Source organism: Pimephales promelas, chromosome 18 (assembly GCF_988280905.1).
Source record: "Pimephales promelas chromosome 18, fPimPro1.hap1.1, whole genome shotgun sequence".
NCBI lineage: Eukaryota > Metazoa > Chordata > Actinopteri > Cypriniformes > Leuciscidae > Pimephales > Pimephales promelas.
Window position 1 is genome coordinate 29,574,787 of NC_142786.1, and position 23,572 is coordinate 29,598,358.

The window sequence follows — 23,572 nt, forward strand, 5'->3', positions numbered from 1 at the left end:
CAGCCAATCACCACTTCGAATTAACGCATATACAACACTTTCGTCATTTTTAGTTAAACTTTGCTTTTTAGACCGAACTAACAAAATAGCTAGAAAAAAAAATCATTTAACAATATAAGTGCTATTGTTGTTTTTCCATATCCATATCTGTCAACATCTAAAAAAAAAAGGAAAAAAAAAAAAGAAAAAGTGTTTTAAGGTTTGATTACCATTTCATGTAATAGTGTGAATTTGTTTTTAGTGATAACATCAGACATATTTGAGTTACTTAATCAGATTTATTAATGACTGAATTCCTTTTATCCAAAAACAAACCCAAGACATTTACAGGTTCACTCAAATTTTCTTTTTTACCAATATATTTGTGAAGCACATGGTGGTTTGTTTTGTACTATTGCACCTCAACAACCTGAAAGACATCAGCCAAGACTTGTTTGTTTTTTGCATATATTAAAACCCCACGCTCATTTTATAAAGAAAACAATACTTTATATAGAAAATCTGTAAAATTTCTCAAAAAAGAAAAAAAAAAAAAAGGAAAGAAAAATGTTATCAGTTTGGTTTCCATTCGTAAGATATGTCAGACAACGAACCGTCTTGAAGATTTTGAACGGAGCTCTTGAAAAAAACAAATCCCTGGAGTAATGTACCCAGATGCAAATTCCGATTCAACTTCAAGATAGCATCTATCATCACCTCGCCTGCACACAGAAGTACACACATGCACACAAAAATACCCTTCCACGCTGACTGTGACAGGCTGTGATAGTAAAAGCTGCTTTTAGTCCTGTTTCTTGCTGTGTGCAGCACTGTGAGTGTTTGGATCTCGAGGGCTGAAGTCAGCACAGAAGCCGTTAGTTGAAAACCGAGTCTCTGAGGGTGAAGTGGATTCTCTGGAGTGTTGAGGGATTGGCTCTAGGAGACAGTGGTACTGCTCCACAAAATCAGGACAACTCTCCATAAACCGGCAAAAATCATCTGCCACCAAACATAGGTAAAACATACCAGATATAATGTATGAGACAAATGTAATTAAATTTTATGCAAAAACCAAATAATCAGGGCCCGTATCAATAAATAATCTTAATGCAAAGAGTAACTCCTAGAGTCGGAATTCTGAGAAAATTCTTAGAAATGTGGGTGTTTACTCTTAAAATTGAAGAAAAAAATCCTAGTAAACAAAAAAAGTAATTCAGAAAGCATCTTAACCCTTAAAAGAGGTCTTAAGGTCAAAATTTTACGGATGAGGACTTTTAAGAGGCTTTTTTGTTGCAGACAATTACAGTGAGTTAATAAGACACTATAGATGAGATCGTGCAGGGATCATGTTTGTGACTGATCTTTCAGAGACACACAACTATCTCATTTTAAAGCCAACACTCAAACCACCACTTAAATAGACAGCAATCAGTGTAATTGGAAAGAATGGAACAATTTTTTTATCATTCTAAGCCAATTTAATACCTTAGGAAATTAACAGCATGAAAAAAAAAGGATTTATATACATATATATAATGTGCGTGTGTGTGTGTGTGAGTAAACCCCATACTTAAAACTGGGGGGGAAAAACCCTCTTTTTTTCCTTCTTGGACAACCAACCAATCACAGTCTTCCCCGCCTACTGACTAACATGAAAGCTTTTGTCTTTTCCTTACTCAGAGTTGCTCTCAGATCAGTCCCGAATCGCTCTCAAGCTAAGACTCCTACGTAAAAGTTTTTAAGCTAAATTAAGAGTTTTCTGACAGGATTCTTAGAATCTTTATGAATACGGGCCCTGGTCTCTATTCCATACATTATTTGTATATAAGAAATAAGGGTAAAATTTCAACAAATTCCTTTAGCATGCAGTGTCCACTTTGGCCAACTTTATCATTACAAATATGTTATTAGAAGCAATTATGAAATTACATGTAAAGATGTTTTTGGGTCCTTAAAGTTCAATATAAAGTGCATTTAATAATACATACTTAAACTATAATACATTTTCATTCAATTGTAATTAACATGCATTTCAGTGTCCAAAACATTACAAATATATACTGTGAACTGAACAGTATATTATGTCTGTAATACTAGCACTTTGAGATTTATTTAATTACATATGTGGCTCTTCTGAACAACTATAGATCAATACTATGATATGTAGAGCCAATCGGTGGATGAACGTACTAATGGATTGATTGGCTGGATGGTTGATTTAACCAATGACTAATTTCCTTTTTTTTTTAATTTCCTTGTTGATATTTTGTGTTTATAATAAAGCAAGCACAACACCTAAGCAATCAGACAATCACATTTAACATGTAAATCAAAGTAAAGGGTCTTACCAAATGTGATCTTCCCTTTGTCTTGGCAATCTATGGCCCTGAAGAGATCGCAAACAACAAAATCTCCAATGCCGAGAGCCGTTTTCAAAATGATGGCCAGCTCATCTTCTACAACTGCTCCATCCTCCTGTGCTTCAAACATCTAGACACAAGGAAAAGTGTTAAAATGTTAAATGTCTCGCTTACACATACATATTAATAACTATAATCTATTAAGCAGAATATATCATACTGCACATTTAATGTGTGAGATCTTGTCTATTTGAAACAATGAGAGATTTTAGAAAGTCAACTCACCCTAAAGGCCAGTTTAATGGTCTCCAGATATCTGAAAGGTCTACAAACCACTGACAGGGCAATGACATACTCTCTCACATCCATCTTCCCATGCTGAAAACAATTCATTCAAACGTCATCACAGTCTGACAGACATCATGTAAATGCATAACTGATTACAACTGATCTGTTTGAAATGCAAGTTAATTTGTTTTCCATACAGTCACGCTCTAAAAAAGATCATTTGATAAATGTTTAACCTCCTCAAAAAGAGAGAAGATATCCTGAACTGCTTCTGTCATGGATTTATTCAGGTACTGAGCAAATCCCTCCAGATCCAGCCTGCTTCCACACATCTTAAGGGCCCTGGAGGCTTCTTCATGCAGGACTTCATCAGTGACCCCCGTCTTCAGTCTAAGAGAGGACGAAAAATCATTCATTATTAACTTTTTTATTAGTAGTATTATAAACCAAATGTGCCACTGGCGGGTGAACTGAGAAAATAGATAAAATATTTAATTGTTCCAACCTAGAAAATATCACATCCTACTACTACTACGTCCTTTTTCATCATTGTGTTGTCTAATGAACCGCATCGATACAATTACATATCTTTAAAAGTAGAGTACACTTGCATTTCGAACAAGTCACTTTTTGGTTTAAAAAAAAAAAACAAAGAAATATTTCTCTAGAAACTCAGTGAATTGTTATTTTGAGAGATGAAGGTTGTTCCATGAACTACTGTCTTAAAAGAAGAAAGCAAAATGGATCTAACCAGCACGGAGAGAAGTGGACGACCCAGAATAACAAGAGGACGAGAACATCAGGGTCTCTAGTTTGAGAAACAGACCCCTTACTGGTGCTCAGCTGGCGGCTACATTGAACTGTACACACTAAACAGCTTTTCAACACTAACCGTGGAGAGAAGACTCTGAGAGACTGGGCTTTTAAGAGTTTCAAAGAAACAGTCACATCTGACACTGGCAGAAAAAAAGACAGAAAAAAAGAAAAGAAGAAAAGGGGCAGGATGGGCAAAGGAACAAAGACTGAATGGTAAAAGTTTGCAAAAAGAGTATTCTAGATGAATGAATCCAAGTTTGAAGCTTTGAGTTATAGTGGGAACAGTTTGAAGAAGCATCCTACAGGCCAATAACACCTACGGGAAGCACAGCAGAATGCATGAGATTAAACTTCAGTTGAACCTCTTAATAAACCGACTGCATATAGTCTATGTGGAGGATTCTTCTGAGTTTGAAGAAACACATTTTTTGGGAAATAAAACATTTAAAAAAGAAATTAATAGGCATTACACTCTCAGAAAAAAAAGGTACAGAAGCTCTCACTGGGGCTGTACCTTTTCAAAAGGTACACTTTTGTACCCAAAGGCTGAATATTGGTACCTTACTGGAACACGAGTGTACATAAATGTACATATTAGCACCTGAAATGTACATATTAACACCTAAAATGTACATATTAGTACCTAAAATGTACATATTAGCTCTTGAAATTGATATATTAGCTCATGAAATTGACATGTTAGCTCATGAAATTGACATATTGGCAACTAAAATATACATATTAGCACCTGAAATGTACATATTAACACCTAAAATGTATATATTACCACCTAAAATGGACATATTAGCAACTAAAATATACATATTAGCTCCTAAAATTGACATATTAGCACCTAAAATGTACATATTAGGACCTAAAATGTACATATTAGCTCCTGAAATGGACATATTTCCACCTAAAATGTACATATTAGCTCCAGAAATGTACATATTAGCACCTAAAATGGACATATTAGTACCTAAAATGGACATATTAGCTCTTGAAACTTACATATTAGCACGTGAAATTGACATATTAGCAACTAAAATATACATATTAACACCTAAATGTACATATTAGGACCTAAAATGTGCATATTAGCTCTTGAAATTGACATATTAGCAAATAAAATATACATATTACCACCTAAAATGTACATATTAGGACCTAAAATATACATATTAGCTCCAGAAATTGACATATTAGCACCTAAAATGAACATATTAACACTTAAAATGTACATATTAGTACCTAAAATGTACATATTACCACCTAAAATGTACATATTAGCTCCAGAAATGTACATATTAGGACCTAAAATGTACATATTAGCACCAGAAATGGACATATTAGCACCTAAAATGGACATTAGCACCTACAATGTACTTATTAGCTCATGAAATGGACCTTTTGAAAAGGTACAGCCCCAGTGACAGCTTTTGTACCTTTTTTCTGAGAGGTTACACATTCAATTTATCAAAATGGACACAGAAGACATTTATAATGTTACAAATGATTTCCATTTCAAATAAATTATACATTTTTTTAACTTTCAGCTCAAAGAATTCAGAAAAAAATGTATCATGGTAGTAAATAAAAAAAAATTAATCAATTTAAAAAACTAAATTTAAAATATATTATAATAGAAACAGTCATTTTTTTTTAAATGTAATAGCCGCAATATTACTGTATTTATGGTCAAATAAATGCAGCCTTGGTAAGCATAAGACAATTCCTTAAAAAAAGTAAGAAGGAATCTTACCAAAATCCAACCATTTTGATAACCTAAGACTTGCCGCTCCGAATTTCACTCATCCATTCAGATTAGAAGTGGACACTAGTGCTTTAGTCACTGGGGCCGTAACCCTCCAGGTCAGGAGGACGAAACTGGTCTACTTAATCCCATTTGCTAATTTTCTCGAGTTTAATTTAACAAACGTCAGATCAATTATTCTAGAGTAGAGAAAGAAGCTTGAGCCGAGGACTTCTTTTAGCGATGCAATTCTTCAAGGTTTACATTGGTTCATAAGAATTGACTGTGACTGTATATACCGACCATAAACCTTTGTTATTTTTTGTCAAGTATGTACAGTAGTGTAAATGTCTTTATTGTAATTGAATGCATCCAAAGTAAATAAGTGTATCAATTTCTTTAAAATAACATTTCAAAAGTGAGTGATTCCAAACTTTAAAAATAGTGTTTGTCTCTGGTTTTATTTGCTTACTTCACTTATTATTATGAATGATGTAGTAGTAGTAGTAGTAGTATAAGGTACATTACAGGCAATTTACTCTTTTATTAACTTGCCAAAGCCAATTTTTATTCACCTTTGATGCTCAAAGAATGCTATAGTTTGACCCTTATTACAGCAAGCCATGTTCGTTGATTGTGTTTCCTCATCATATTCACTAGAGGGCAGCATGTTCACTGCCAGATGATAAGCATCAGTACAAACCAGCCCACTGCTCTACCACCAGTGTAAAATCAATCATCAGGCTCAAATCCAAAGCAAACAACACCCATGTTAACTTCTCATTATGAGAGCAGTGCTGGCAGGCAAAGAGCTGTGTTTAATTTTTTTTTCATCAATCAGCACAGCGCTGCTCATACTATTGAACGTAATGATCATTTATGATGTGGCTCTTCTGAACAACAATACTATTATATGTAGAGCCAATCGGTGGATGAACGTACTAATGGATTGATTGGCTGGATGGTTGATTTAACCTGAAACTGTCCATCACTGTTATAACCCACTTAACTAAAACATAAGCACTGATTCTTTCAACCTACAAATTGAGGTAGTATATTACATTTAAAAAAATAAAATTACAAAAATAAGTTTGCTGGTCTGTTAGACACACATAGAGACCACCCAAAGTGTATGTTCATTCAGAGATGATCTGGTGCACACTGCACAGAAAAAAAAAGGCTAGAGCTTTTACAAGCTATAATTTGACAGACCCCCTTTAAGCAACTTCCAGGAACCACAGGAAAACCTTTGACGGACTTTTCCGCTAATTCTCATTGAAGCCTTGTCTGATTGGTCACAGCTTAGTAACTCACCAACTCAGGACATCCTCATGATAATTACAGATGAAAAGTATGGTATCCAAGTTATGTTTACAAGATACTGGATTGCTAGCATTGCATATTATTGTTTGCTTTTAGATTCATATCTTTTATCATACATGGACAAAAATTCCTAATATAAATTCCTTGAAATTAACGTTCAGTAAAAGATGACTCATCAACAAATGTGGAAATACTCTGAATTACACTTAAAAAATACTGTTAAACTTTGAGAAATATTGTGAAGTATCATTGCAATTTAAAATAACTGTTTTCTATTGTAATATATTGATGACTCAATGGACGAATATATCCAGTGGGTCACTTGATGGAGTTTTAGGACACCATTAAGTCACTTGATGGAGTTTTTCGGTTCCTTGCCACTGCATTTGGCTTGCTCAGTTGGGGATATTCAAATTAATTAACCAATCAGTAATACCCTCGATTAGCTATACCAAACATGGATGTTTTTCCACTAAGAAACGGACATTGTTATTATGTTTTGATTGATACTGTGAAGCTGCTTTGATTATACCGTGAAAAGCACTATATAAAAATACTTGACTTAATGACTTGATGAAGCTGTATTTTCAGGATCATTACTCCAGTCTTCAATGTCACATGATCCTTCAGAAAACATTCTAATATGCTAATTTGGTGCACATTTCTTAGTATTTATATATATATATATATATATATATATATATATATATATATATATTTGTGGAAACCATGATACATTTTTTAAGGCGTATTTGATGAATAGAAAATAAAAAAGAGCATAATTTATTTTAAAGTGAAATCTTTTGATCAATTTAAAGCATTCTTGCTGAATAAAAGATTAATTTTTTTTTAAAAAAAAAAAACAATCAAAAGACCTATGAACGGTAGTGTATGCCACCGTACACTATCCTAGACATCATGCGGTGTTCAAAATAAAAAAAAAATAAAAAAAAGATCTACTCACCCCAAATTTCGTACCAGTCTGGCTAACTCCAGCAGGCAGGTTTGTCTGGGCAAACGCAAAGGGCCTTTAGCCATAGCAAGCTGGCAGTCCTCAAAGGAGTAATCGATAATGGGCAACCCAAGTGCCCTATGAAGAAAACACACAGAATGAAAACAAGTATGATTTAACGGTTTCAGGACACTGGGGCCTTTTAGAATGTTTTGGGATATAAAGGCCTGGTTTTCACAATTATATACATATATACACACACACATAAATATATACTGTATATATATATATATATATATATATATATATATATATAATTCTAGAGTTTTTGTCAATGTTTAAAAACATTTAAATTTTGCAGATTATAAGATGGTAAATAATTAATTGAGTTGACAATACAATATGATAACCAAAAAACAAATAACAACTGCAAATCAATGTTTCGCTGCCTGCAGTCCAGTTCTCTTTTCTGTGGCTTTTGTCAGTCTGTAAAAATATACCCCAAATTTCTTGTCAAATCTACAGTGTTTGTACAGTCAATCTCAAAGCTCTTTCCCATTTTAGATGTGTTTTTCGCTACATTCATGCTGTAAACCAATGCTGCAACTTAGTCTTTTGCCACTCAGTGCGCGTAACTGTGCGTAATAGTAACGTCATGTGCATACCCTAAATAAAGTGAGAATAAAAACTTTGCCGTGATAAGTTTGTTAGGCCTTTTTAAAATCCACTCACTTGGCCATGATTCGTCTCACATTGTTGGCAAACAGGGCTGGATCCTCCTTCTCTTCTTCTGATGGGGTGTATGTAGGAAGATACTGGACAGAAAGAACAATTTTTTTTATCATAAATATAATATTTTATATATATATATATATATATATATATATATATAAGTGTTCACATATATTACATATATTAGAAATGTTGAATTGCTGAAACTGAAATAAATTTGGGAGGAAAAAGGTAAAAAAAAAAAAAGTGGAAGTACTAAAATTACTGACTAAAACTAAAAAATTATTAGATATTGAAAACATAAAATTACTACAACTTAAGCTGCTAAAACTCAAAACATTATTTTTGGTAATAAATAATACTAACATAACACTGACATTTACAGCAAAATGTGAGTTCTCACCTCTATTTCTATGAAGTTATGTAGCTGACATAATGTGAGCCATAAAATCTTAAACCTGAAAAAGATAATGGTATTTAATTTGAACTCACCAATATATACACAAGCACATAAAACTTGACCATTACTCTACACCCAGATACATCTCTAAATGTGGTTTTCCCTTGTAATTTATTTTCCATAAAGCATTACCAACATTATAATACACTAAGAAGGATAAGGGAATAGCTTACCCAAAAACAAAAATGATTCAGAAGAAATAAACTAAGACAGGTTTGGAGTGACATTAGGGTAAGGAAATGACAGAATTTTAATTTTTGGGTGAACTGTCCCTTTAAAGGAATTCAAGAGACTCACGCTCCAGGCCCTTGCCACGTCCATGAGATTGTATCCTGTCAAGGAAGTGAGAAGAGAAAGATGCAAATGAATGGGATTATCATCTCAAACAACAATCTCTGGCAGTCTCCACCTAAGCAAGTCACACACACCCAAACGTGACCGAACCACTTGAAATTCCTCCTCTGACAGCAAAACCTTAACTAAGGGCCACGTACTTCAATTCCAGTAGCGATAAATGCTAAGAGCCAAGTTTTCCAAGGAGTCTAAATGAAACCTGATTGCTCGCATGTATTATTTATGAGAAAGAGACAAAGACTTTACAGACAGACAGACAAAAAAAGAAAGGTTTCAACAGTGAAACAAAACAAAAGGAAAAGACTACATTTAATTTTCCCAGCCCCATCAAATAAGCTAAAGCCTTTATAACTGAAGACAAATAATCCACAGCTCCAGAGAGTAAATATGTGGATCAGTGACAATAATGACTCACCCTGTTTGGGCGTGGAACTTGAGGTTATTCTTACCATCTCATTAGGATATCGCAACAGCACAGGCTGCACAGGAACGCCAGGGATGAATGCACCTGCAGAAAGGAAGGGACAAAAGGACGGTAAACGAGTGGGAATCAGACAGATCCTGTGCTTTCGCCTCGTTTCACTCCAAAGGATGGGTGTGGCATTAAAACTATAGCCTGTCCCATTTGAAACATGAAACTTCTGTGCGACTGAGTGTGTGAACTTAAGTATCCAAATCCACTGACCTCATCCAGCTTTAGTGTTTTTAATATTCAGATATCACTGCAAACCAGCTACTTGCTTACATTCAAGCTTTGCAAGATGGTACATTTAATAATGAATTATAATAAATCATTTAGATGATTAACTGTTTTCACCAATAGACAATCATAATTGTATAAGCTGAACATTCACTCTTGAGATCTTTACACTTAAAGGGATAGTTCACTTTGAAATTAATTTTTGATGTGTTTTAGCTTACCTCAAGGGCATCCAAGATTTAGGTGTCTTTGTTTCCACAGTATTTTCAATTTTGACACTTTTCGGTCAAACCGTTGTTGTCTATCAGTCATATAATGCAGGTTTATGGGGTCCACCCTCGGATACTGTTCGTTTTGTCACACAAACCTCTCGTTTCGTGTCTTAGGCCATCAATGTGTAATGAGTCATTAAATCATGTTTATTTTGGACTTATGGGGTGGACCGAGGGTGGACCCCATAAACCTCAAGTGTATGACTGAAAGACAACAACGGTTTGACTGAAAAATATAAAAATTGAAAACACTGTGGAAACAAAGACACCTACAGCTTGGAAAACATAGACTTAATGATAAATAATGGTGTCCTACATCTTGTTAAAACATATCAAAAATTCATTTCAAAGTGAACTATCCCTTTAAAGGTGTCTTTTAATGGAGGTGGGTTGCTTTGTCATATTTTAATTTTTATATTATAATTTTTAATGTTTTTTTTTCTAGCACTTATCAAAAAAGTAAAAAATGTCTCTTTTGAAAAATAAAGTTAATTGTTTTAAGCAATATACAGTACATGTAGTCATATCTAGTCCTCATTTTCTCTATTTTGAGCATCAGTCTGTGCCAGTTAAATTTCATCACTTCTGGAAAGGTTTAGACAGATGAGAGATGCCCTTCAGCTTATAAGCAGCTTCTTATTACATGTTGTTAATAGAGACTGACCAACCCTTCACAGAGACTGAACTTACTCACCTTTGACAAATTCAACACAGCTCTTATACAGAGGAGGTTAATGCAAATGTAAAAAACACCCATCATTCATTTGCATTTTTCACCATAGAGATGTTCTGTGCTGGTATTTGACTAAAGCTTGGTTTATACTTGAAGCATCCACATGTGCCCAAGTGTGCCTGCCTACTACTGTAAATAAATGTTTTTTTTGCATACAGTTGCAGCTTCTCTGTTTTTTAAAACAATAAAATGTAATGACTTTATATTTAATAACTGTTTTTGAACAGTTTGGTAGTTTTAAACAGACAAAAATTAATTCATTCACACAAAGATTTGAACACTGCTCTAGACCTGCCTAAAACCCATTGATCAATGTCCAGATATTACAACTGCAAAAGTCTACATCACATTTTGAAATAATAGCATAATGTCTAGCAATGTCCTCAAATTGATATGGTAAAGCCTACGACATTATTAACTGGTTGTGTTCACAATGACTTCAGAAGCTGAAACTTCTGAACATATACAATACACGCTTGAGGTGTTTGGCCAATCTCAACGCAGTGGGTCATCTGGCCAATCAGAGTGGCCAATCTTTTCGGGAAAGATTCGGAAATCAATCACTCAGACTGGGAATAGAGGTGCTGCAATGTACAGTGACTGTAAAATGTTTTGTTTTTTTCCTGAAGAAGAATTAAAAGTGTGCGGACTATGATGCCTTTCGAACCAATAAAATACCAATGGAAGCCTGAAAATGGAATGCAATTTTGACATCATGTGCTTAAGAAATTGATTACCACATAGTTTATTCAAAAAGTGCACTATAAACTAAAACTCACAGTACACTGTGTTTTTGTAAACTCAGATTCTGGCCTTGTTTTTGTTTTGGAGAGCTATCTGGCTACAGACAGCCAAAGCTGATGTTGTCTGGAACACTGAGAGCTCCAGTATTAAAGGTTGTAGAGAGAAAAGTGAGATAGCCAGACAAGAGAAAATAAGCAAGGGATAGAGAGAGGAGGAGCGGGGATTAGAGGAATGGAACCGATACAATGACTAACAGAAGAGAGGGATTTGAGGAGAAAAGACCATCAGACTCCACAGCGCACACAGGAAGTGGAAGCCAAGCACCAGATCTCTCTGCGCTGTGAACCATGATGGGCTGCAGATTAGAGAGGGTACAAAGAGCTACACATATAGCTAAATATCAGCAAACTATCTTCAATAAACACTCTTATCACAAAGTCTCAAAAACAAAAACTCAATCACTCATTCCAGGTTAGAAAATTGTGTTTAGTTGGCAGATATCAGAGCTGGGCACAGTGTACTACACATACCAGGCTTAAATGCGATGAGACAGGATCTATTGGTGCATGTGCCCTCCGGGAAAATCATGATCTGGAAACAGGCCACAGTCAGAGGAGAAATACCTCAGTACTGCTCTAACTCACAAAATCATGATACAAAGTGGCCCAGAAATGTGTTTGGACACTTAAACTGTACAAACGGCATTACGTTAGATGCAGAATATCAGATGTCGATGTGTGTTTGTGTGGTACCTGAGGCCATTTGCCATCAGAACAAGCTCGGCGTTTGATCTCCTCGACGGTCTTCCTTCGAGAGTCCTGATCAGAGCGTGACACAAACACAGGCCGAATGAACTTGATAAGAGCTAAAAATGGAGAAAGAGTGGAGGGTGGGGCAGATGAGAGAATAGGGGGTCACAGAGAGTGAGCAATAAAATATTATATTTCTTTTTATGTGACAAAAGGGAGACCTAAAAAGTAGGCAAGTCAAATTTTGCAAAATGCTAAGAGTATATATTGAGATTTTCTATAAACAATAATTAATTGGCCCCATGTTTTCTTAACTATCTTTCCTTCCAAGAACATTTAAAAAAAATATATTTTTGACCACAAGTAGAGTAGCACCTAACATAAAGAGGGAAAATAATTATCACCACACCTCATTTACATTTTCATTTATCAGACTGCAAATGAGGAGAACAATAGAAGCACTTAACCCAAACTATTGTTGTACCAAACTGAACAAAAGAGCAACAATAACTAAGTGCTGTGATATACAAGCACAGTGCACATCTCAATTGATCAAATTCAAAATCTTTAAGGTGAACTAAACAAACCCAAGAGTTTCAATATTTGTCTCTTAAGGCGAGACACTACAGGTGAATGGGGTAATTTTTTTAACTAGCAGATATCACCATGAAACTTTCCCAGTTGATTACCTACATTAAGAAGAGAAAAAAACATTTTACAAGTTTTCTGTAATTTAATGTTTAAATATGCAAATGAGGCATTATCTAATTAAATATGCACCAATTTGCATATATTTAACAAAAAAAGGGGAAAAAACAAAATCTGAGTATTGGATAAAGCCAGTGTGTTCACATATTAGATGAGAAAAAAATTACAGAGGGATTTATGGATATCTACTTTTGTTATCCTGTAAGTCAGAATATACTGTCTAATGCTTTATGCACAGCTGCACTACTTCCTGAACTTAAGCCAGCTCCTTGTTTCCTGTCTGCCATTATTGGACAAATTGATTAATCCAGGTGTGCCTGACCTCAGTAGTCACGGCAACAATAATTAGACACACCTGAATTAATCAAGTTCGGCCAATAACGGCAGACGGGAAACAAAGAGCTGGGGCACGTTCAAGTTCAAAACAGTGCGTTGAAACCTAGTTGAACGTCATGTTTCCAGGATTTGAGATGTGTTTTCTCTCGTTTGGTGGGTGTGTCAGAACTGCAATCCAATCAGCAGCAACATGTATATAAAGCATGTGGTATTAAAGTGAACTCGCACAATGGGTTAAGGAAAATAATTTACAAATGTGTCCAATGCAGATCGCTATATGCAACAACTGAAGATTTTAGAAGATTGTCGTTTATTGTCAAAATATAGGATATCAACATGATGTAGTTTATTATATTTTTTAGCTTCATTGCAAGTGTATGACATTTGGTATAGAAATAAAAAAATGGTAAGTGCTTTTCCTAAAAATGAGAAAGAAAATAGGTTATTAAAACATTATGAAATACAAATAAAGTTAGTGGGTGAGGCTAAACAGAATGTGTTTTAGTCTGAATTAGGTAAGATGTGTGCGTTCAGTTTCCACAAATCCCTTCACTTGATTGGGATGTTCTCTTGTGTTCTGGGCGGCAAGTGCAGTTACAGGCTCCGAAAATTCTTCACAAAGAACACAGAGAATGGCCTTATCGGGCTCCATAGTTGCAACTCTTGTGTCACCAGAACGGGGTGTTCAACGCATCACCGTTTCTGTTTAAAAAACGTTGTGTAACGCTTTGTCCGGGCTGAACGCAGCCCTGGCTTAAGTTCAGGAAGTAGTGCAGCTGTGCATAAGGTCAATTGCCTTAAAAAATATTTTCGCCATTTTTTTTGGAATAAAATGTTATATAAATCAGGCTAGGAATAATACATTTTACAAATCCTTCTGTAAATGTCTTCATAATATAACTAGGTACAAGACTGGAATGTTTGGTGTATATACTAGGTGCTACTGAAGTGGAGATTTCGGACTTGGAGTATGAGAGAAAAGTCATTTTGAGAAAACTGGCTTTAAAGATTTAGCATCAGCCAATAAGCTTGTGCATTTAGAGTTAAATCTCCCCTTTTACCTTCACGATTGGTTGCTGATAAAAAGGAAATGACCATCCGACAGCATTGTATAGGAGAAAGAGAACTTTCTAACTGTGTGTGTGATGACAGGGTGCAGATTGCAATCGATTTACGACAAGAATTTATGAGAAATCTACAGACGCAAACATACAAAGTGTAGTAAAATAAAGACCTAAATGTGTATTTCGGACTTTTTTTTCACCACAAGTCTGAAAGAAGACATTTATTAAAGATGTTATTGAAGATAAATATCCCAAAATCTCAAAATTGACCAGTGGAAAAAAAAAAAAACGATGTTTTTGCCTGCCGTGTCTCGCCTTATTATGTTAAAAAACTTACTGCCCCAGACTGGAATGTCTTTACTCTCTGCCTTCATCACTATTGATGCCATCGTCATGGTGACGGGGATGGCGTCAAAATAAGATGAGTGAGGGGCCATCGTGAGGATAGATGCTTCACTGGGCAGAGCCGGCCGTCCCTTTACACGGACCCAGTGAAACCCTCCGGAAAACCACATGGCTCTCATGATGGCCTTTAAGGCCAGATCTACCAGCCTGGAGAGAGAGGAACAAACAAAGGGGAAGACAGAGACAGGGTTAGTAGGATAATATCATCTGTTTCCTGACATTGTGGAGCAATTCAATTGCCTTCACATCCAACTGACTGTAGTACACCTCATTTAGCAGTCAACATGAAACTGCATTGCAAACTATTGTACTTAATTGAATTGGATAATCAATTACAAAAAAAAAAAAATTTGTAAAAGAGCGTATTACTGTACATTATAATGCAATAATGCACAGCAACATGTATAAAGAAAGGCCTATTTAGGATTTATTTAAGATTCATGTTTTACAGTGGTTTTTGTTTTTTACAGGCTAAGTTTATATTTTAACTATTGGGATGTCTTTAGAGGAGGCTGAAAATTCAGTTTTGGACTAGTTAAGCCTTAGATTTCTACATAGACTTCAAGCTTCAAGTTTTAAACACTGCTGGCTCATGAACACACTGAAACACTCTCGTGCACAAAATGCACACCCACTCAAACATGCACAGTAGCGAAATACGTAGTTGCGTGACCTGTGCCTTTCCAGTTTTGATAATTGAGCATGTCTGTTCAAACTTACACTGTTGACAAAGACAAAAAACTTTTCCTTTCCACGCCTCACAAGAACAAACTTGCACACAATGGGATACAGAAAGACACATACAGACATACAAACAGACAGTGAGAGAATATAAAAAGCCCTGTTGGAAGCTATCAGGTGATAGTGGAATGGAGACTGTGTGAATGGAGCAGTGTGATGTGACTCCGTGAGTGAGTAGGTGTGCCACACATACGTCATACACACAATACACCTCTCTTCTTTTTAGCAGTTTCAAATTGTGAGAAAGAGCGAGCTTTCAAATATCTGAGGATATTTAGACTACTGCTTTGTTCCAAATCCTAGTAATCGGTGTTGGCAGCAAGCTTCTCTAGAGCCAGACCGATATTAGGCATTTTCCAAACTATCGGTATCGGCAGTTATAATGGCCGATAAATTAATATTTCAAAAATAAAATAAAAACGGACGAAACATGCTTCAACCATGTCATGAGTGTTGGAGTTGTATAGTTTGTCCACCAGAGGGCACTCTACACCGTCCCTGTTGGCTACACTCGTGTATAACGCGCCCCACATCCTGCAACCCACTGATCCAGGTTGCAGGTAGCTTACAAGGCAATGTAGGGACTAATTATTATTTTATTTATCAGAACTTTAATATATTTTGATGTTCCTCTGTTCTGTTGTGACAAGTTTCTTTTTAAAATGCATTATCATATGATTTTAGTTAAAACTCATAAATAACTACAAATAACTAATGTTAGGGAAATCTGTTAATGTTTTGTTGTGCGCTTCTGGAAAAAGATTTTTTAAAAATATCGGCCGATATATCGGAATATCGGATTTTAAAACCAACAAATATTTGTATCGGTATCGGCCTTCAAAATCCTTTATCGGTCGGGCTCTACTTCTAACCAATGGATCCTCTCAATGGAAATGAATTGAAATATTGTACATGGTGAGCAACTGCAGTAATGCTCATTCGCACACGCCACATAATGCTCACCACATGAACTGAACAGACTCACTCAGTTAATTCCAAGAGTTTGATATTAGCAGCCAGCTTTTTAAGCGTCTCAACCACAATGGAACCCAATGGTACTGAATTAAAACACTGTGGATGTGCAGTGAATGCATTAAAACTCATCACAAGTTATTATCAATACAGTTAACAAAATTAAAACCCAAAACATTTTTCTTAACTAAAAAGAAAAACCAACTTACTGTTCGTGTAACTGGAAAAACCTAAAACAAAAGTATAATACATATTCAAGACTCTAGTCTAAAGCTAAAAAAAAGGCCACAAATGAATATTAGATGTTGACACATTACACAACGTGAAACCTTTACAACCTGCATCCATCAAACACAACAATGCAAACTAAAAAAAACCAAAAAAAAACTAACAATGATAGTGTGGAAACTAATTTTAAAAAATTTATTTAAAAAAATGTAAACAATAATAACGCACATGAGAGATTTGAATATGGCACAATTTATTCCAAAGTTTCACCCGTAAACACACTCTTTGGAAGATCAGTAGGGCTTCAAAAAGATCTTAAAGGTCTTTTCACCTCACTAAGGGTTTAAGAAAATATCAATACACACGAATATCGCGTTACTATGTTTAGCGATACTCAAAAATACTGTATACAGTTACGTGATACACATTGTATCTAAGAGCTCAGTTAACATCCCAATGCCATCCGTGCTACTGGGCATTCTTATTAAATATGTACATATTACATTTTAAATATAAATATTAAATATGTTCCTGTCAAGAAAAACAAAAAGGACTGCAGTGAGAAAACAATTAAGAAAGCATCTGATCTGATCCAATTCAGCACATCAATCACATTATGTTTATTCATAATAGATTGCTCTAAAGCAAGTAGCTTTACAGTTTTAAATATTAAGTGGACTTTGACCTTTCTGTAATATAAAACTGTGAACATTTAAAGCAAGATCTAAGAAAATAAATAAAACTAATATACCTAAAGAATCCTGCAAGCAATTTACTGTAATATTTTTCCTTTACTTAGACTGCACAAAAACGAGTCGTATAAACGTGAATGCAGATTCCACTGTTTTGATTAAAGTGTACATTGCAGGGTAACCACCAATATATCATCTTTCTTACAGAATTGCAATACATCACAATACAACATCTTGTAAAACCTGTATCGTGATACATGATACAGTATCGCACAATTCTTGGTGATACACAGCCCCAGTTTATTGGGAAGTAAATCATGCAAGCATCTACACTCACATTTGAATATGCCAACGGTTGCTGCAGCTCATGTTGCCTCAAATCTATGACTTTCGATTTCTTTTTTTCTGCGAATTGCAGTTTGAATGGCTCTGTTGGCCTGTTTTAGCAGTGAGTCTCTCATGCAGAGGGCAGAAATGGAGAGGCAGTGTAATGTTCCCGAACTCTCAAATCTGATTAACATTTCTGATCTGTTACTCACCCCCTCCACCAGGATAGTGGTTCAACTGCATCCTCAGAACGGCCAACGGTAGCCACGAACGCAAAGGGCCAGGCCAGCAACATCATGAACGCAGCAAAGAGCAGACGGACAGGGAAAAGTGTCACAGACATCACAGCTATCTGTGAGAGAGAAGGAACGTGTTAGAGGTAACCAGAGGTTAAAATCCCAAATGTTTTCATGTTGATCCAGAATTTGCCAGTTCAAACACTGCCGTGGAGCTGGAGAACACAGAAATCATGTATGAGGGTCATTTACAGAAAGTGATGGGAAACAAAAATATGCTGAGAAACGATACTACATTTTGCTATGCTGTGCAAAACAGACATAGAGAGACTGGCCAGGAGAATATTAACATTTAGATTACTCAGCCCTAGTTAACTGATGTGAGTAAACTCACATTCGGCTCTTCTAAGCAGAACCATTAAGATTTCAAAGAAAGGTAGTTGATGTAATGGCTACATTCAGAGACCTAGTGTTTGAAATGCTTGAGAACAAAAGTATCAAGATTTTTTGATGAGATAGGCCTAGATTCTTTGCAGTTAATGATCTAAAGTTTACTTCAAACAAAGCTTACTATAAAAAATAAAGAACCTTGGGGCTTAAATTATAAAATGCATGTATGAACAGATTTGATTAAACATTAAAGTTCCAATAATTGAAGTATCAAATCAATTCTGATGACTTTGTAATACAATTGCAAATAAGTCAAACACATTGTACAAGAACAATATGATTCTGAATTTGGTCATATTCAAATGATGCCCCATATCATGTAATTCAGAATATCTAGAATATTCTATTATATCTGCATGTGAGTAATTTTTAGGAGCTAGGAGATGGTTTTAAAAAATACATTTATGATATTAAAAGATAAAATATTGATTAAACCATTATATGAATTCATTTGATTAAGTTAAAAAAAAAATTCTGTTCAATAACAACACACAGAATCCTGAAATATTATGCAATACAGAATATAGAATGGGGGGGGAGGTGTTACTCTTAAAATTTTAATAAATTGTTAAATTGTTAAAATTTGATACCCTAGATTAGATTGATTATACGTGTTTTTTATTTAATTCAAATTTAAATAAACAATAAAATTCTAAGACTCAAAACTGAGAAAAAGTTATTTCATAGGACACAAATATTGTCTAATATTTCAAAATGTGTATTAGAAAAAAAACAAAGTGTACTAACATTTTATAAATAGCAAAAAGCAAACATTTTACATTAGTATGATTCGAGACGACTGATTTCTAACATAAAATCTGATTATGCTTTTGCAATGCCAGAATTAAATGCATATGGTGAGCCATTCATGACCGCACTAACAGAACTATTAGCTCAGAGCACAAGGACATCACATGTCACGCTTCTAGGCAAATCAGGAAAACAAGATCACATAAGAAAGACATGAGAGGGAACAAGAATTGAGGAAGAGATCATTTTCAACTGATGTTAGATGCTTTTCCCATGAGAAAGGGTTTTTGAAAACAGACGTATCTGATCTGGACTTTACATGAAAGCATTGTACTGTTAACAGTTTTATCCTATAAACTATTCAATATTCCTGAATATCCTGTGTCTGATCAAACACAACTTCATGTAGTTTACCAGGCTTTTCTCAACCGTGCACTGGCTACTGATACAATACATCATCCGAGGAGCAAGATTAGGTTTGCATCAGCGTTTCTGATGACCTCTTGACCAGACATTTCATGTTCCTATCAATGGTTTACATCTAAAGACTTCAGTTCACAATGATAAGCAGAAGTTTGTGATTGAAGTTTGTAACTTAACCCCTGGTCAGAGCCTGACTCCACCCACTGGCAATATTTGAAAATGCTGAAAAAGTGGGCTGACCCCAGCGGAGATAGAGGGGACGAAATAGATGTTAAAACACTCGATCCTGATCATTTTCAATACTCCCTACAGCGGTTTTGACGACACAAGATGGTTTTTATACTGCCAAGGGCGTAGCTCGTGTGGTGAGCTGAAACCTGCGTACGTCACGAAGTGCGGAACATCCAATAGGAAAATTCAACTGCAGTAGCCACCGTTCAACCTGAAGAGGGCAGCACTAAGACGTTTTTACACCATATATTGTAGAAATAGAACAATTCATAAACAAATATCAAAAACGTTACTCGAATCAATGACTGGTATTAATAAAGATCCATACCTACAGATCATTAACTAATAAAAAGTTGGTTAAGTGTTTAGTTACTATTTAAACACTTTTTTTGCTGAAATTCATGTAACATTTGGGACCCCAGAGACTCTAATGCGACTTGTCTTCTGTGAGGAAGAAATGCAAGCCGATGCAAGTTGGAGTGTTATATGTGTGCATGCATCCTATAAAGCGAGTTAATTCTTGTTAATTTACACTTAGGAGAAAGTTCATTATGTATGTAATTGTGTATATAATTGTTGATTGACAAATTAGGTCTTTGGACGTCTCAGATGTTAAGTTATTCGCTGTCAAAGTGATGCCAAAATGAATGGGAGTCAATGAAATGCTAACAGCAGGTGAAGTTCTGCTACAATGGTGGCTTCAACATCCGGCTGATGGATTATCCCCTTGGAGAAAATCAATGTAATATTTGGTACAGTGGCCTTTGTTTGCATCTGACCACATGACTTGTGGACTCTGTCGCAAGAACCAATGACAAAGCAGACAGGAACGAGCTCACGTTAAGACCTGGAATGGTTAATGAATATTTAATCTGCATGAGAGTATGTGCTTCCAATTTCCTAGAAAAATCCACTGTGACACGTGACACAAAAAGCGTGAGTTTCTTGACCACTGCTCCATTTGTTGAGCCAAGAATAAGGTTATTCCTGTTTTTCTCATTCACAAACAACTAATTTGTAAAATGCACCCATCTTGTTAAATTTAGCAGTTAGCTATGACACAACAGGCTAAGGTTGTCATCGTGAGATCAGAACTGGAGCGGAGCATCTCTCTGAGAGCGGTGATTAAAAGTGTATGGGCTCACGCGACGCCTCCATTAGGAGGAGATGAACTGTGTGCCTGGTTTAGTGTTTATTTATTTATCTAGAGCTGCTGTCAACTCTTGCAACCTGCCCTAACAGAAAGATTAAACTGAGCTGGAGGCTGAGGCAATGGCTCTCTTGGGAAAGGGAGGGAGCAGCAGAGACCTAGGAGGAGCTAGTGTGAAATGTATTATAGGTAACAGACTAAATACTAAACCAATTATTCCCTATGGGATTAAAAAAAAAATCAAAACATACTAATTTATCAAACAGAATGAAGAGCTAAAATCATTTGCTCAGAACAAGAATTATAACCAGGTCTCGACCTTCTCCACCCCAACCCACTGTATAATGTCCCAGGAGTGAGAGGCGCAGCCCTGATCCCAGCCTATAGGGTCCTGTTAACATCCTCCCCCTCATGTCTACTCTCCATGTGCTTCAGCCTGAGGGAGGATGAGGGGGATGTGCTGGTTAAGAAGCCCATCTCCACCCTTTTTCTGCATCTGATGCTTTAGCAGCTCTGTGAAAGAGCAGGCGGACGATGCTCGTGTCTTCTTTGAGAAGGGTGAGCCTGTTCTCATCCTTTGGCGTCATATAGGAGACGTCATATGACATATGGCGCCATAATTTCGGTTTCCAAATTAAAGGGTTAGTTGTTCAACCAAAAATGAAAATTCTGTCAGTATTTACTCACCCTTAACCTCTATGTGTTTATTTGTTCTGCTGAACACAAAGGAAGATATTTGGAAGAATGTTTTAATCAAACAGATCTCAATCCACATTGACTACCATAGTATGTATGTATTTTTTCCTACTATGGTAGTCAATGGGGATTGAGTTGAGAGACCCGTTTCATTAAAACATTCTTCCAAATATCTTCCTTTGCGTTCAGGAGAACAAATAAACACATAGAGGGTTGGAACAACATGAGGGAGAATTTTCATTTTTGGGTGAACTAACCATTTAAACTGCCCAAAAGTTAACAGCTTACTAAAAACACAAAACATCACAAACACCATAATTACTCAGAATTGGATGGATACTCTCATAATCATGCTTCAGTCTATCCATACATAGCAACAACAAATTAATACAAGTTTTTCCCTTTTCAAGCCCAGCAAAGGGCAAAAGCCTAACATACAAAATACACATACACAACTACAAAAAAAAAAGTATAAATTATTTTTCACTGCTACTGTGCATCTAATACAAGTTGATTTTATTCCTGATCTACATATCAGGGACCTAGGTTTCCATATATTTGTGAAAATATGTTTAATGAACAAAGAGTAATTTCTAGCAGAAGAAATATGTGATGCAAAGGCTCTATTTACTAGGAAATAAATAACGCTTAGGAAGACCTACGAAATAAATAACGCTTTACATGCAGGTGATATTAGAATACAAATGAAAAAAAAAAGATATTCTATACGATATTCTATAGTTAGAATAGACAATAATCATCTTAGACAGCTTTGTATGAAATTTAGATTATAAAAGATGCCTTTTTCTACATACCAGTGTGAGTTTGTTTATTTATTTCATTCAATTTAAAGGTCTCAGGAACTGGCTCCCTATGTAGTCTACTAGGCAGGCAGGCAAACATGACCTACTACACACTCAGTAACAGGCTGTTCCACTAAGGAAATATATTATGGTCAGTAAGTATTGAAATAACGACAAACTGAAAAACCTGTATCAACAATATATGGCTCTGACAGATCCCATCTCGCGTGCAGTGACGTGAAACAGCAACTACTGAAACAATAACTTCTGCTAGACGTCCCACTCTTTCTCCAACGGATGTATTCAGTGAGGAGGAACATTTTTAAATCGTGGTTTATAGTTTACAGTTACTTTACCTTGAGTTTCTGCAGAGGAGTAAATCTCAACTCGTGTACGAAAGGATTTTTGAAGTGTGCTGAAACGCCCGAGTCTCCTCCGTCCACCGCCGTGTGTAGTTTTCTGTTAGGGATCCTCATGCTGAAAGATAGTAAACATGTATCTCTAAAAAGAATAATAAAAGGTATAGCAAACGCGTCCGCGCGATCCTGCTCTTATATACTAAAGAACTTTTCTGATTTGCCTGGTCTTACGAGCACTTCAAGTCGATTTTAAACAACCAGCGTTCGGCTTCTCTTTTGACGCTGTCAACTCCTGTAATTTACCGAGCGAGCACGACTCACGAGCAGCAGCATCATGCTCGTTTTAATTGTGCGCATGCGTGATAGACGCAAGTTCTGACATCATCCAAACACTGGATTTTTCTAACGATACGGCCTGAACGACGTGTTACTTGAACAATTACTTGGTCAATTCACCCTTGTTTTGGTCCAATGTACATTTTCCCTCCAGTTTTTTTATTGACAGTAGGGCTACAGCTTAAAATAAACAAATAAAAACAACAACGAACTCTCTGTGCTTTTCATAACAGTTTAGTTCCAGCACTATTGCCTAGAGAATTATTTACATGCACGTGTTTAACCCGTTGGGATCTTGTAAACATAACAACTTTCCATAGTCGGCCACAGCTGAGGGACGTTATGAATGGTGATCATTACTGCGTTCAGAGCTCGAATAAGGATTTTACATACATCAAACTCAGTCTACATATAATTTGAAGCTCAACTGTTGTCCTTTCTTGTGCATCG

At 35.7% G+C, this 23,572-nt stretch overlaps 1 protein-coding gene across 1 annotated transcript; it reads right to left on the reverse strand.

The window, feature by feature from the left end:
* Window positions 1-361: 361 nt before the first annotated feature.
* lpcat1 (lysophosphatidylcholine acyltransferase 1) lies at window positions 362-23,481 on the reverse strand. The gene is made up of 14 exons (XM_039680926.2): window positions 22,784-23,481; window positions 17,901-18,040; window positions 14,661-14,875; window positions 12,219-12,331; window positions 11,997-12,057; window positions 9,467-9,525; window positions 8,961-8,995; window positions 8,607-8,661; window positions 8,204-8,286; window positions 7,484-7,609; window positions 2,864-3,017; window positions 2,625-2,717; window positions 2,328-2,469; window positions 362-978 (listed from the first exon to the last, which is right to left on the reverse strand). Exons 1-14 carry the CDS (start codon window positions 22,901-22,903, stop codon window positions 782-784), a joined length of 1,593 nt encoding a protein of 530 aa, XP_039536860.2. The 5' UTR covers window positions 22,904-23,481; the 3' UTR covers window positions 362-781.
* Window positions 23,482-23,572: the final 91 nt, after the last annotated feature.